Source organism: Raphanus sativus, chromosome 3 (assembly GCF_000801105.2).
Source record: "Raphanus sativus cultivar WK10039 chromosome 3, ASM80110v3, whole genome shotgun sequence".
NCBI lineage: Eukaryota > Viridiplantae > Streptophyta > Magnoliopsida > Brassicales > Brassicaceae > Raphanus > Raphanus sativus.
In genome coordinates this window covers 20,605,292-20,620,323 of record NC_079513.1, presented here as the reverse complement: position 1 = coordinate 20,620,323, position 15,032 = coordinate 20,605,292, and the positions used below count along the sequence as shown (strand labels likewise).

The window sequence follows — 15,032 nt, the reverse complement described above, 5'->3', positions numbered from 1 at the left end:
TGTTAATGGGTTTAGAATGCGTGCTTTAAAGCTATCAACAGTTTGGTGGTCTTAGCCTCAAACTCAAACTACCAAAAGTTTGAACAAAAAAAAAAGAAGCTATCAACAGTTTGGTGGTCTTAGCTAGCCCCCAGCCCAAAATATTAAATCATGGTTTTGCATTGGAAACCTCTCGATTATAGATCTTCCTCTGCATGTTGATTGGATAGTTCGGTTTGGTCAAAATCTCACTGAATTGAACCGAAAGGTTTGGTTTGGTATTTGGGAATTTTGAATTTTAAAAATTTCCTGAAACTAGCCAAAGGTTGGTTATATGACTATTTTGGTTAAAAATTTGATTAACTATCTGTAATTTGGTTCAAAATTTTGGTTAATTCGTTCGAAACTTGGTTAAACTTCTAAAAATTGAACTAACCGATTGATGAACCGAACTAACCGAAAATTTTGTTCTGGTTTTGGTTCGGCGAGATATGTTCTAAACAGACTTTCTCTGCTCTGTTCAGCCTCGGGCATCACCTCTAGAAACATACAGTACTTGAAGCAATTCAGCATAAAAACATTATAATGTTCAGCAACAGCGTATCAATCTCAATGTCGGACGACGAAGAGTCCAACGAAACAAACCGGATCCGCCCAACTCGAACCCGTAGAAAGCGGAAGAAACCGGGCCACCGAACCACCTTCGGAGAGCTTCCACGCTACTTGCTCAGGCTTCTCCTCAGATACTGGATCGTCTTGGTCTTCCTCCTCGCCTTAGGTCTACTACTCTTCGAATCAACCAGGATCGGGTCGAAACCGGAGCTGAAAAAGTCTCCAGATTCGATCCCAGACAAGAAAAACGAAGGAAACTTGAATAGATTGGATCCCACCACGAAGGTTATTGGTGGTGTTAGGCAACGTAAAGCTCTCTCTCTCCATTTATCATTTGTTATCTTTTTAAAACATTAATTGATAGATTTGTGTGTGTGTGTGTGTGTGTGTTAGGTTGTTTAAAGCTTCTGCCTCCTGAAGAGCTTGAGCATCTTGATATCTTAGAGCGTAGAGACACAGCCTCTCCTGTTAAGAAACTCGTGTACCTAACCGGTACTACAGATGATTTAAGCTCTCCGGTTCGTGGGAATGGGACGCGTTTTAATTTATTTACTGGGAACCAGAGTTTTGATGAGAGAGAGACTAGTTTTCAGGTCATCACTTGGTAACTTTTTCTTCATTATTCTATGGTTTCTTGAAGTTCTTGATTTGCTGAATATTTGTTTTTTTTTTTTTTGGTGTTGCGTTCAGGTGAGTGAGACTGTTTCAGTGCATTGTGGGTTTTTCAATGAGAATGGTGGGTTTAGGATTGGGGATGAGGATAAGAGGTTTATGCAAACTTGTCAAGTTGTAGTCTCCACGTGTGCCTTTGGTGGTGGAGATAACCTTTACCAACCTATTGGAATGTCTAAGGCATCAACTCAAAAGGTTTTGTTTGATCCCAATGCTCTTGAACTGTCTCCTTTTACATATCGAGTAACCAATCGTTAGTGGATGCGCAGGTATGCTACGTTGCGTTTTGGGATGATGTTACACTGGCGACACAGGAAGCGGAGGGTCATAAGATTGGCGAGAATGGTTACATTGGTAAATGGCGAGTTGTGGTGGTTAAGGATCTGCCTTTTACGGACCAAAGGCTTAACGGAAAAATTCCAAAGGTACCCTTCGTCTGCTTCACTGGCGCATGTTGTTCTCTTTACTGCATTAGCTGTTTTATTCACTGGATGTTAACTTGTGCTGCCTTTGTGTTTGTTTTCCCTATATCTCACTTCTGCTTATGAGTTGACATAGGTTTAGTTAAACGTATTTGATTTCATCTTGTGCCTTGTTAAATGCACTTTCCATTTTGTTTATATGTGGTTGGAGTCACCATATGTCTCTTCCTTTTCAAACCATATAGGAGTAATAACGTAAGATGCTTTTATGAAGGTTTTAATTGAATCTATTATGTTGTTGTTAGATGTTGGCTCATCGCCTTTTCCCGGAGGCTAAGTACTCTATTTGGGTAGACTCCAAGTCCCAGTTTAGAAGGGATCCACTCGGTGTATTAGATGCTCTTCTTTGGAGAACAAACTCGGTGCTCGCCATTTCTGAACATGGAGCTCGAGGTAGTGTATATGACGAGGCAAAAGCTGTCGTCAAGAAACACAAAGCCACACCCGAAGAAGTCCAAGTGCAGATAAATCAGTACCGGCATGACAAGTTACCAGAAGATAAAAGATTCAACGGGAAAAAAGGTAAAACTCTTTTTAATGATCACAGTGAGGATGAAGTTTTTCTGACAACGAAGTGTTTTTTTTTTTGTGGGTGTTTTCAACTTTAACAGCTTTGTCTGAAGCCTCTGTGATTGTGAGGGAACACACACCACTGACGAACCTTTTCATGTGCCTCTGGTTCAATGAAGTTGTCCGGTACACGTCGCGTGATCAGTTGAGCTTCCCATACGTTTTCTGGCGACTGGGAGTTCTCAAGAACGTCAACATGTTCCCTGTGTGTACGCGTAAAGATCTCGTCAATAGCATGGGTCATGTACGCAAGGCAAAACCGTTAGTTTAGTCTATAAAGCTGTCCCTAACTTTCCAATTTCATTTATATAATCGTTTTGGGTGTTTAGCTAGTCTAGTGGATATATAGAAATTGAACCGGTATTTATCAGAACCGAAAGTGAGCTACAGTTCAATTTCGGGAATTCAAAGTTGGTGTGGTATGTCTGAAGACTCCTTCTCACGCCGAGTCTTTTCTCTTGTTACTCAAGTTGAGTACTAGTCTTTCAGAGGTACGATCATTGGTTATGCAATCAGTCAACATTGATCAGAGGGGAGACAATATATTCTCTTGTTTAAATTTCCAAGTCTGCTCTGTTGGGTTTGAGGATCTTAACTGCACATAAGTTATATGAACTCTAATGGAAGATGCTCGTTGAAAAAGAATTGAATGAAAATATGTTCATTATTTTCTTCCCATATTGTTAAAGCCACTTGTGATAACTCTGTTCCAATCAACGGCTTACCCTCTGATCACCAGAAATGTGAGTTAAAAATGTGATGGAATACAATTTTGACAAAAAATATCAAATAAATTTTACAAATACATAAAATTCATGTTGCTAAATATTATAACTTAAATTAAGAATATAAGATTACTTTGGATTGTTTAATTTTCTTAAATGAAAACATATAATGTGGAATATGATAAAATCATGACATCGTTTTAAAAAAGAAAAATCTACAAAATAGATGTGGATGGCAAAAACCTTTCAGATGAGTTTATGTGAAAAATTTAGAGATTTTGATGGAACAAATTATGCAACTTTTCATGATTATTTGAGTTGTATTTAATATAAACTAGATTTTGACCCACACACTCGTGCGGGTGTATATTTTTATAAAATATGTTGTTTTTCATGTTAATATTAGAGTTTAGAACAAAAATCCGAATCTAAAAAATCGAACTGATCCCGATCCAAAAGAAGTACAAAACCCGAATCGAAGTTGATTAAATATCAAAATTTTGGTATTTAGAAAATTGAAACTGAATACATTCTGAACCGAAGTATTTCAGATACCTGAATGTATTCAAAATAGATTTATATACTTATATATATATTGTGACTTAATGTATATTAAACATACAGAATATATATGGTACTTATAAGTTGGTTTAAATATTTGAAAATATATATAAATATCTAAAATAGTTAAAGTATACTCAAATCACTAAAAATACTTAACATAACTATTGATTCTCTATCCAAATATTTAAATCAAACCAATTTATATGTTAAGTTCAGGTATTCAAATATATAAGTACTATATTATTTTGTTTATATATTTTGAGAAATTTAAAGTATATAATGAATTTAAATGAGTTATCCGAATCTGAATAAACCCGCAAAGATGCGAATTCACATCCGAACCAAAATTTAGAAATATCCGAATGAGACTGAAATCTTTGATCCCAAAAATCCGAAACCCAAACAGATCTAAACCGAACCCGAATGGAAAATATTTTAGTAAAAAATAATTTTTTGAATATGTGTATATTTTAAATCAATTTTTGATATAAATCAACTTTAAATCAATTTTAGCAAAATAATTTTCCGTATTTTAGTTTTTGTCAGATATTGTGCATATCTACTGAGATTTTGTTTTGAAATTTAAGGTAACTAACATTTAAAAAGATATTCCATTAATTATACTTAATTTTCGATTTTATCAAAGAATATTTAGTATCAATGACACAAGTTGGTAAGTAGAATATTTAGTATCAATGTCACAAGTTGGTAAATACTAAGAAAAATTAAGGGTGAATTTTTATTTGTACTTCACTTTTAATATAATAGATATTAATATTAATATTTGTAAAGAAAAAATAAATTTCTAATATCTGTACTTAGCTAAGAAAATATAGTATTAAACGGAATGAATAATTACTATAATCTAAAACGGTTGAGATTTAACGGATTTTATAAAATAAGCAAAGAGATTGTTGGTGATTTGATATCACTAAAGTGAACGTTTCACAAAGTATTTGGCAAATGGACTATAGACTCCTGAATCCTGATCATGGCGTCGAGAAAGGAGCTCAAATTAATCACGCTAACAAACATTAATCAGATCATACATACAGAAACACTTGTCACAAGCTGGTTTACAGACCAAACTTAATGTTGATATAACATAGGATTAAGATGAAACGTTCCATGTTGAATTTCACATTTGTGTAAAAGAAAGCGATGTCAAATAATGGAACCTAGCTAGTGCCAGTTGCACAAGTACTGTTAAATCTTTGGAGATTTTGCATACATCCGTAACTTGAATGAAATGAGGAAGAGTCGTGCAATTACAAAACTCAATTTCAATTTGAATTTTTTTGTCTTTAGTATTTTTATTGCATTGTAGGCCATACTATTAGATTGTGAGTAAAGGTTATCGCTCGTATCATGATGATAAAGACTTCTATGATTATCTAAATCGTAGCTGGAAAAATTAGTTTATTCCTAAGTTAATTTTTTTGGCTAAATAGGTTAATTTAATTATATTCTCTAACAAGAGAAGATCAATACTCACTCAGTAATTAACTGGAACATATAGGCACATGTTTCATTTTGTTATTTGTATCGCACTTCTTTTATAGAAGTAAATGTGGCTATTACATTTTTTTGGCTATTTGGTTATTTATTATTATATAATTCATAAATGATAACATTATTTGAATATAACAGCTATCTATGAGATCAACCTAAAATACTTTTTAAAAAGATAATCAATACAGTATCACATCACATACTAAAATTTAACTGGAGTTGTCTGATATCACCATAAAATGGAAGTTGTCGGTTCCTCAGAGTGAAGTAATTTAATATTCGCATTCAGTATTCATTTTTGATATCACAAATTTGCATATTGTATCTTGCACTTAATTTTATAAAAAAAATTTAGAGGACTGAGGACATACATACCATTTGTGATATATGATTTTGAAAAATTAGGTGTAATGTATATGTTTTTTTCTTAAAAATGGTAATGTATATGTTTTCAGTTCAAACAGTTAGCATAGTATACAAGATATGTTAAGGAACACACATGCCTAGAAACACATACCATATGAGTACGCAGCATGCATTTGATAGTAAACAAACGACACTGAACACTGTACTAATAGAAAAAAGATGTAAGAAACTACATGCCTAGAAATAGATACCAAAAGGTACTAGTTTGGAGGTGTTCTAAGAGCATGTACAATGGTAGTACACTAGTGGTTTTCTTAATTTATAAAAATTAAAATAATGAAACAATACAAAATTTGCTTTTAAAAAAGGTACATATTATGCACTAAATAACAAACGACACCAAGCATTCATTTGTGATGATTTACACAGTTATGTGTGAAGTATTCGAATTTAATTAACTTAATACTTATGGAAACACATAAAAAGAAGAAACAAATGGTATATAATGATTGAAGCAGTAAAATTCCCGAGTTTTACTAAGAAAAATAGTAACTGCCGGGGAAAAAGTGATTTAAGTGTAGTGTTGTAGATTTTTATTTTTAATTAATACTTATATATATAATTCCCAAGAATAGGGCACAAAAACAGTAACCTCCGGCAATAGCGTTTCGATGTTAAAAAAAAAAAACAGTAACCTCCGGCTAGTCATTTACGGCGGAGAAACAGTGAAAACCAGAAATAGATTGGGCTTATGCAAGGAGAATTGAGCATTTTGTAGATAAATTGTCGCACCTTTCTGTAAAACGTAACTGTAGATAAACAATACATGCGGAAACATATACATCACAAAAACCACCCTAAATACATTAAAACATTAACGTTTATACAATATTAAACATAGGGATATAGATTAAAAAGTTAAATACCCGATTATATCAAAACGAATATGATATTGATTTGTGATTGTTGTCTTTGTATACTTAACGGTATCATGGAATTAGACTTCACACCTTATTCACATTTTCTGTTTTTACTTATTCTTTTTTAATCAATTTTGTCTTCTTCTGTAGAGGAAACTTCCCATGTCGATCCAAAGTGAGAAAGGGACAAAGTTTTTTTTTTTTTTGTCAACCAGGGACAAAGTTTTTATTTCATCTTTACAAAAATGGACAAAAGTTTGTATCAGGCGTATCCACGTAAAGTTAATGCTAAATTCACGCGTCCAAAAAACATTTTAATTTTACAATGAGAACTAAAATAAAATGGAGTGAGAAAATTTTTTGAAACTTATGTTTGGTGGGTTTCGATAGATTAATCTATCTAAGGGGTACGTGGATAAGGGATGTCTGGAATTTAGCTTGCTCACCAAAGTTAAAGACCTTCCTATGGTCGGTGATCAGAGATACTCTACCATTGGGTGAGAACCTGCAAAAAAGAGGAGTTACTTTAGACGTGAAGTGCCCAAGATGCAAAGAGGTGGAATCTCTCCTACATATTTTCTTTCTGTGTCCATTTGCAAAGGAGATTTGGTCAAAAATACCTCTCAAAGAGGCAGTTCACATAGCTGCAACCGATAGCTTCGTTGATGTGTTAATCAGATTCCGCTCGGTGATCTGTCTTCCACCTTCAGGAGTTACAAATACAATGGTCCTTTGGGTTTGTTGGTCTCTATGGAAAGACAGAAATCTTCTTATCTTCGAAGGAAAGTCTCTCCGATCCGAGAAAATAGCAACAAGAAGCATTAATTTAGCAAAAGAATGGGGAAATGCTCAAATCAAAGTACCAATTAATCAAATTTCTCACCGAAACTCGGAAGATGTGATTGTGAGGAGGTCAGAGCGAGGAAGCCCTCAAGTAACCACCATCAAATCGGACGTGGCCTGGAACGCAAATCGAAGCAGGGCGGGTCTAGCGTGGATCGTATGGGATGGAAACGGCAGGAAGATACAGGAAGGGTCTGCGATACAGGATCATGTCGCCTCTCCGTTGATAGCAGAAGTGCTTGCAGTGAGAGAGAGTCTTCGCATGGCAGTGAACCAAGAGATCGACAATCTCAGGTTATACTCCGACAACTTAACGTTCATTAGAGCAATCAATGACAAGAAGCAGAAGAAAGAACTACTGGGAATCGTCAAGGATATCCACCTTCTATCATCTGCATTTGTCTCAATTTCTTTTTCGCATATCAGTAGGAAGAACAATGAAGAAGCCAACGACTCGGCAAAGACTATTCTTAGTTCCTCTTTGATGTAATGGACCTATTTAGACTGGATTCTGTTTGGGCCTCTTTTAATTATTAATGAAGTATTTCAGTGAAAAAAAAAAGGGATACGTGGATGAACTATATAAGCTGTAAGAATTTTAACTTTGTATGTCCATTTTTCCTACTCTTGTAATGTTTATGCATTATTTTGGTGGATGAATTTATTTTGAGATAAATTCAAAAAATTATCCTTGTAAGTTGTAACTAAAATACCAACGTAATTTAATTTGATTATGGTCCAGTCTTCACACACACAAATCTATTACTTATGTGCTCGTGCTAGTAAATAGTGTGTGGTTTATTGAGAATGAATACATGTAATGTAACTAATGAACCAATGCAAGAAATTATAAAGATCTATTTATAAAATCTTGGTTATTATATACAAATATTTTAACGTGAAAACTTATGATTCAGTACGTAAGAATCGTTAGTGATTGATTATATCATATACACATTTCTTTTACCACAATATTAAATATATAATGCTTCGGTAGCATACAGTATATATTGATATTCAACAAAAAGAAAGACAGTCTCAAAAATTTGCTGCCGAAATAGGTAAATATATAAAATCAATGAAGAAGAGTGGTCCCAAAATACCCTTCACTCTATTTCTCCATGCCTCTGAATACAACACACAACTGCTTGCTTATATAAACTATTTCATGTCTTTAATTGTTCTTCCCACAACAAGAAAAAGCACTCTCACAAAGATAAGAAATCTGAAGCTTCTACTCTTCAAATGGCATCTTTCTCTTCTTTCCAACACTATCCTCATTCTCTTCTTGATCCTCTTCTCTTCTCCACACCCAACTCCTCTGTTAGGCTCTCTGGTTACACGGACCAGAATCCTTTCGATTCACTACCAGACACTTCTACCATCGTAGATACTTCCTTGAACCCGTTTCTTGAATCATATAGTGTTGAGAAAACCGAAAGCTCTGATGTTAAGAAACAGATCAACACTAATGCAACCGCAGCACTCACAGGCGACCAGTTCAGCCAAGGACCATTCACTACGTCCGCAGGAAAAAAACATCGTAGGAAGACCAAAAATGGGGCTAAGTCCAAGGTAAATTAAGTCAACTGCTTGTAATGTGCTTTCATGTTTAGGAACGGGGTTGTGACTGACAGAAACGTAAATGTTGGGGGTTGTTTACAAATCAGGAAGGAGTTAAGGTAAGAAAAAACAAAAAACCAAGAAATGGTAGCTCAAGCGAAAAAGAGAAGAGAGCGAGTGAACAAGAGCCTCCAAAAGATTACATTCACGTTAGAGCTAGAAGAGGCCAAGCTACTGATAGCCACAGCCTCGCCGAGAGGGTATATTAGTCTTTTTGGTTTTAACTTGTATTTATTTCATTAATGTCTTTAAATATAAAATTAGGTAATTGAAATATTTTGGATGTTAAAATAATTAAATATAGGCGAGAAGGGAAAAGATAAGTGAACGGATGAGGACTCTGCAAAACCTTGTCCCAGGATGTGATAAGGTTAGCAAGAGACTATTTTAGTTATAAAATGATAATGTTTTAATATCCGTTTTATGTCTTGAAAGATTCCAAATGTGACATAAAACCGAATAGGTAACAGGGAAGGCCCTCATGTTGGATGAGATTATAAATTATGTGCAGTCCTTGCAGAATCAAGTTGAGGTGCATTTTTCTATATATCTTATTCTTATGACATTTTAAGTTTAAAATAGTAGTTACATAAATATAAATTATTTACTTTTTCATTAGTTTCTCTCGATGAAGCTAACTTCCATAAGTCCAGTGGCCTATGACTTCGGTTCGGACCTTGATGGCATCATCGTTAGACCTGAGGTACTCCATCTACACTCCATCTCTTAATCCCCGGCTAACCAGAATCTGGTTTCGGTAATACCAAAAGTTGGTTACCAATCGAAATTAAGTATCGTGTATTCGTGTTGATGAACAGATGGGATCCGCAAACGTTGGAACGTCTTTTGCTAATGCAATGCCAACAACTACTACTAATTTTTCTTCACTGTTGGATGATTCTATAATACCCGCACAGGCACATCTTCAGGTATTGTTTCTTTCCTTTTTATGAATTAAATATTATATACATTTTAGTTGTCAAAAATATATTTAGATATTATAGTAAGGATAACCAAGAATAGATAAGGATCAACTAAATATATTTTTGAAGAAAAGGATCAATTAAATATTAATAGATGAATTATGTGTTTCTTAATTTAGGAAGATGGAGGGGAAAGGGAGCAGTTTGTAGACAGAAGTGGGTTCAACAACAACAACTTTTGTTCTTTCTCTTAATTAATCACATGTCGACACAAACACAAAAGCCTGCTTTCGTGAGTTCTTCTGATCTTGTCTCTTCAACTAACCTAATTGTTGTTACAATTATTATTGTTACTATTATTTTAACATTTCTCATACAATTGTCAAAAAGCTGGTTTTGGTTTCGTAATTTTTGCTATTGTTATTGGATGTAGGTTGATTCAATATCCTCAAATATGCAGGGAGGGGATAATATCTACGTAACCAGGGCTGGTTTAGAGGATGTGTGGTTAATTATTATTTTTCGGGGGTTCGAAAAGAAATAAAAAGCTCATTTTCATATGTGGCTCGAGATTTTCAACATCATTATTTGCATGCATGCTTACATAGCTTACATTCTTCGCCATAATCATCAACATCATCATCATCAGGGGCGAAGCCAGAAGATTTTTGGTATGACAGAGGCAATTCGATGGAGGAAAAGTTACAAAAAAAAAGAAAAAAATAGATGGAGGAAACATTGACATAAAACAAGTCCGCTTATCAGTTGCAAAAAAAAAAAAAAAAAAAAACAAGTCCGCTTAGCTTATTTACAGTGTTTTAATATATGATTCAAATTTGAATACTTTGGATTATTCATTCATGAGTATATCCCTTGATTAGTTCTTATTATTTAACGGCTTGTGTAAGATTTTTTTGCACAGATGTTTTATTTATTTCTCCACTCGTTTTTATGTAAACTGGTATGAAGACAGTCATGTTATATTTTTTAAACATAAATATAAATATGCGGGTGGAAAAAATCCGTACATATAAATATTAAGATTCGTTTTCTGTCAATTCGTTTGTTACATAATGTCAGAAAATATTAGATTTCCCTTCCTGGAACGCTTTAATGTACAGTTGAATAGTTTGGTCATAGTTTTCTGCTCTCACTTGTCACGCATTGATAACTCCCATTCCCCTGTCTTTTCAAATTACATGCATTATACATATGCATATGTTTATGTTACATATATCCTAAGTTTTATTTAGGGTCTGTTAGGTAAAATATTAGAATAGCATATGCAGAGTAATATGGAGTAATTGAGAAGAATGACAAACAATAAAGTAGGGGTGGGTGGGGGGAAGACGAAAAGAATTATGTATACTCTAGATTTCTCTGGAAGAGTGAAAATAATGATACTCTATTTTTTATGCTAAGAGCATCTCCAATGTAAAACTTTATATCAATACAATTAAAATAGCAGCACTTTTTTTGACATCCCCATAATTTTCTAAAGTATTTACAAAAGTGCTATTCCTAAATTAATGGTAAACATATTATTATTTATCACCTAACTAAAATCGGGCAACTGAATTATTCTAGAGATTTTGTTCCTAATTATTAGGAAATTAAATTGCTTCATAAATGCTTTAGTAGTTTAGTTATTAAAAAAATTATTTGTTTCTGTTCCAATATATTACACACGATAATAGGTTTTAAGCAAAAAAAAAATGCACGATAAAAGGCTTTAAATAAATCAGATTAGGTTGTTGAAAGAGTCATGGAGATTATCGAAACACAATCTAATTTGCTAACATTTGTATGGTCTTCTTCTTTCTTTTTTTCTTCCACTGTATTTGTATATATCATTCATTTATTTGTTTACTCTTACTTCACATTTTTTCTGATAAACCAATCACAACCACCGTAAATTCAATACCACTATACAACAAAAATAGATAATATTATTTTGAATTGATAACACGTACGCAAATGATATATGCAATTTTTGTTTTTAGGTAAATTCGCCATCAATTAATCTAAACTAAACCGACAATAACTACTTTCAGTTTAAATTAAACCACTAATATCGAAAACCAAAAACATAAACAAAAGAACATTCGAGATATCAAGAGCCGAAGACCGAACTGAATCAGAACGAAGAAAAAACGAAACTAAACAAAAAATCGAAATAAAAACTGTATCAGTATTCACAAATTTCTGAATTGTTCATATATCTCTGAAACAAAAAAAAACTCAAAAGCAAATTCGAATCAAATCGAGAACCGAATGGATACTCAAAGATCCAAAATACAGCTAATATACCTCAAAATATTAGTTATATTTAGTTTTAGTTTATCAAATATTCTAAAATCCTAATTATAGATCAAAATTTTCCAAAAAACGAGATTATCCTATTAGTTTTTATCCAAATATTTAAATTTACTATTTTTTCGACAGAACCAAATCATTTGAGTATTTTTTCTTATATTAAAATTGATCTCAGTTATCTGATATTTTATCCTAAAATGTGATTTTTATCCAAACTATTTGAGACTATCCAAAAACGAGAATCTAACCAGAACATAACCAAATTCAAAATTTATCGGGTTCTTAACATTGTTATCCGAACCAAACTGGAAACCATAATAATCAAACCAAAATCAAACTCAATTCATGAATAACCAAATGGCTTCCATATATCATGACCCAAAAATAAAAAAGAAATCTCAAATCTATTACATCACAGAACCGAAAAAAAGAAGACAATTTGGAACCAAAACTGAAACCGAACCCAAGACTAAACATATTACTGAACAAACAAACGGGTTGATAAGTTTGTCAACAAAAACTTATTCCGCGCTTCGAAGCGCGGGTCAAAATCTAGTTTTCCTTTAAAATGGAATAAAAGTGAATATGAAGTAAAAATGCTTTAACCTTACTTCATTTTTCATTCCATAATAGAGTAATGAACAAACAAAAAATAGATTACTCAATTTATAGAGTAAATTTCATTATGGAGTAGGATATGAAATTGAGTTGGAACACTTCTTACTTCATATTCACTTTTACTCTATTTTGGAGGAAAATATGGAGTTGTGTTAGAAATGCCCTAAAAACGCAAAATACTTGGCGACAACGAGAGAAACATTTTGTTTCCATTTTTCACTTGATTGGTTAGATTTAAAGGGAAATAGAGTAACAAAAAAAAAATTCTCTCCATATTTTTACCCTAAAAAAACTATCCAATCAGACACTTAGATTAACGGGATGTAGCTAGTGACATTATATATACAGCCCTTTGGTTAAACAAATATTGTCACATATATTTATTATATATATTCCACATTTGTATTTGTGACAAAAAAATAATATATATATATATATATTCCACATTTGTACATAATTCAAATTGAAATAATAATAGCATTCTCAAAAATAAAAAAATAGCAAAAAAACTGATTAGAACAAACTTAAGATACTTTCTTGGGCAAGGAAACCATAAGATACTGATCGATCAAACCATTGAAAGTAGAGTATATATCAAAATTTTCAACTAGAATGGCTTAATACAGCAGCATAATTATTGGAAGGATCCAAACCACAAATGTAAGCCAGAAACTAATAAATTGGGTGCAATAGAGTTATTATTATATAAATTGCTCACAAAGTAATCACTCGAATAAGTTAGCAGAATTCTCATCTCATTATTGTGATATGTTGAATTATCTAACAATTACATGTGCAGCCATAATATAACAAATTACTAGGATTTACAAATGGAAATTTCTTGTACTAGATTTAACTGATTTATTTTATTTACAGGTAAAGTATAATGATTGTAGCCGACCGTAAAAATAAACAGAGAATTTTACTCCCACAGACACATTTCAAGTTCTCAATTACACGTACATGCACTTTGATTTTTGCACACACTTTTTCTCTGCGAAATGACTAATATGACCCTCATTTACACACTCTTTCCTTTGCCTAACTAAATCAACTCTAAGCTCTCCACATTACCGACCCATCCTAACTAGTTAATGTCTAGTTAGAAACCAAATAAAATGTTTGTATTTCCTATTTCAAAAACAATTAAACTTTCTTTCTCCTCTTCTTTTTGGCCATTGTTTCTTTCCTCTGTAATACAGATCTGATTTCTCTCACCTATAATACAAAATAGATCTGATTTATTTCTCTCAACTATACAAAATAGATCTGATTTATTTTTCTCTACAAATATGCAGGCATCGATTAGTTATGTTTCAATAGTTGATAAGACTTGGGTATTACCAAGTAGTCAGTGTTTTGCTGGTCTCTGTCCTTTAGGTACATTCTGTGCTTTCTTGTTGTGTGTTCTTATTATTATTTATCCAATTTGGCTTTTTCTCCCCCAATAAATGTGTATCGAAGCGACACTTCCTACTCTAATTTAACATTCAAAGGCTAAAGGGGACGTATTCCTCACATTGTTTTGCTTATTATTAAACTAACACTAGCATAATCACATTTTAATACATACGAAATACAGTTTTGTGATAATTAAAATCCAACTAAGTCATATAGTTTTAGTTGTTCTACTATGGCTTATATTGCGTTTAAACCGGCGAACCGTATATATCTACTGACAACGTCTTTGTTCGAATGATTGATAGCTAACACACAAGTGAAAAGAAAATTGTATTTGACCCGCATGTCTATATTTAAACATTGATAAAGGCAAAACAATATAAATTCAAAAGAAACAATTCGAAGGCATGACAAAATGAGCAGTCCATTAGTTTTCAACGATTTTCATGTACATATGTCTAGTCCCATCTCTTTTATTACACTATCTTTTTCTTTGTTTGCATGTACCTAACTTCCTTTCCACGTGTACAATAATTTATATCCATAAAAACGTTCTAAAAGACTCTAGGTCGCAAAATAGTTGTAACTGCGGAAACTCATACGCAACAGATCTTCATAATACTATCATAAATATTGTTGGCCAAACGTACAAGGAAGGACAATAAAACACAAATAATTGTACAGATGAATTCATCTTAAAAGAGATAGATTGATGTAATTATCTTGCCTTCGTCAGCTCTAGAAATTACCACTGCCTCATGTCTCTCTTCTTAAATTTTCTTTAACTACAGTGAAACTTCTATAAATTAATAATGTTGGAAATACACAAAAATTATAATTTTTTATTAATTTATAAAAATTATTAATTTATCGAGATATTAATTGAATTAAAAACTCAATTTGGAA

The 15,032-nt window shown here is 32.7% G+C and overlaps 1 protein-coding gene and 1 pseudogene across 1 annotated transcript; both read left to right on the top strand.

Moving 5' to 3' along the window:
• Nucleotides 1-493: 493 nt before the first annotated feature.
• Nucleotides 494-2,844, top strand: LOC130509202 (probable hexosyltransferase MUCI70). Its single transcript, XM_057004939.1, has 6 exons — nucleotides 494-898; nucleotides 985-1,184; nucleotides 1,282-1,458; nucleotides 1,533-1,688; nucleotides 1,991-2,267; nucleotides 2,357-2,844. Exons 1-6 carry the CDS (start codon nucleotides 565-567, stop codon nucleotides 2,584-2,586), a joined length of 1,374 nt encoding a protein of 457 aa, XP_056860919.1. The 5' UTR covers nucleotides 494-564; the 3' UTR covers nucleotides 2,587-2,844.
• A 5,445-nt stretch (nucleotides 2,845-8,289) lies between these two features.
• Nucleotides 8,290-10,518, top strand: LOC130509636 (transcription factor bHLH137-like; annotated as a pseudogene).
• The last annotated feature ends 4,514 nt before the right edge of the window (nucleotides 10,519-15,032 follow it).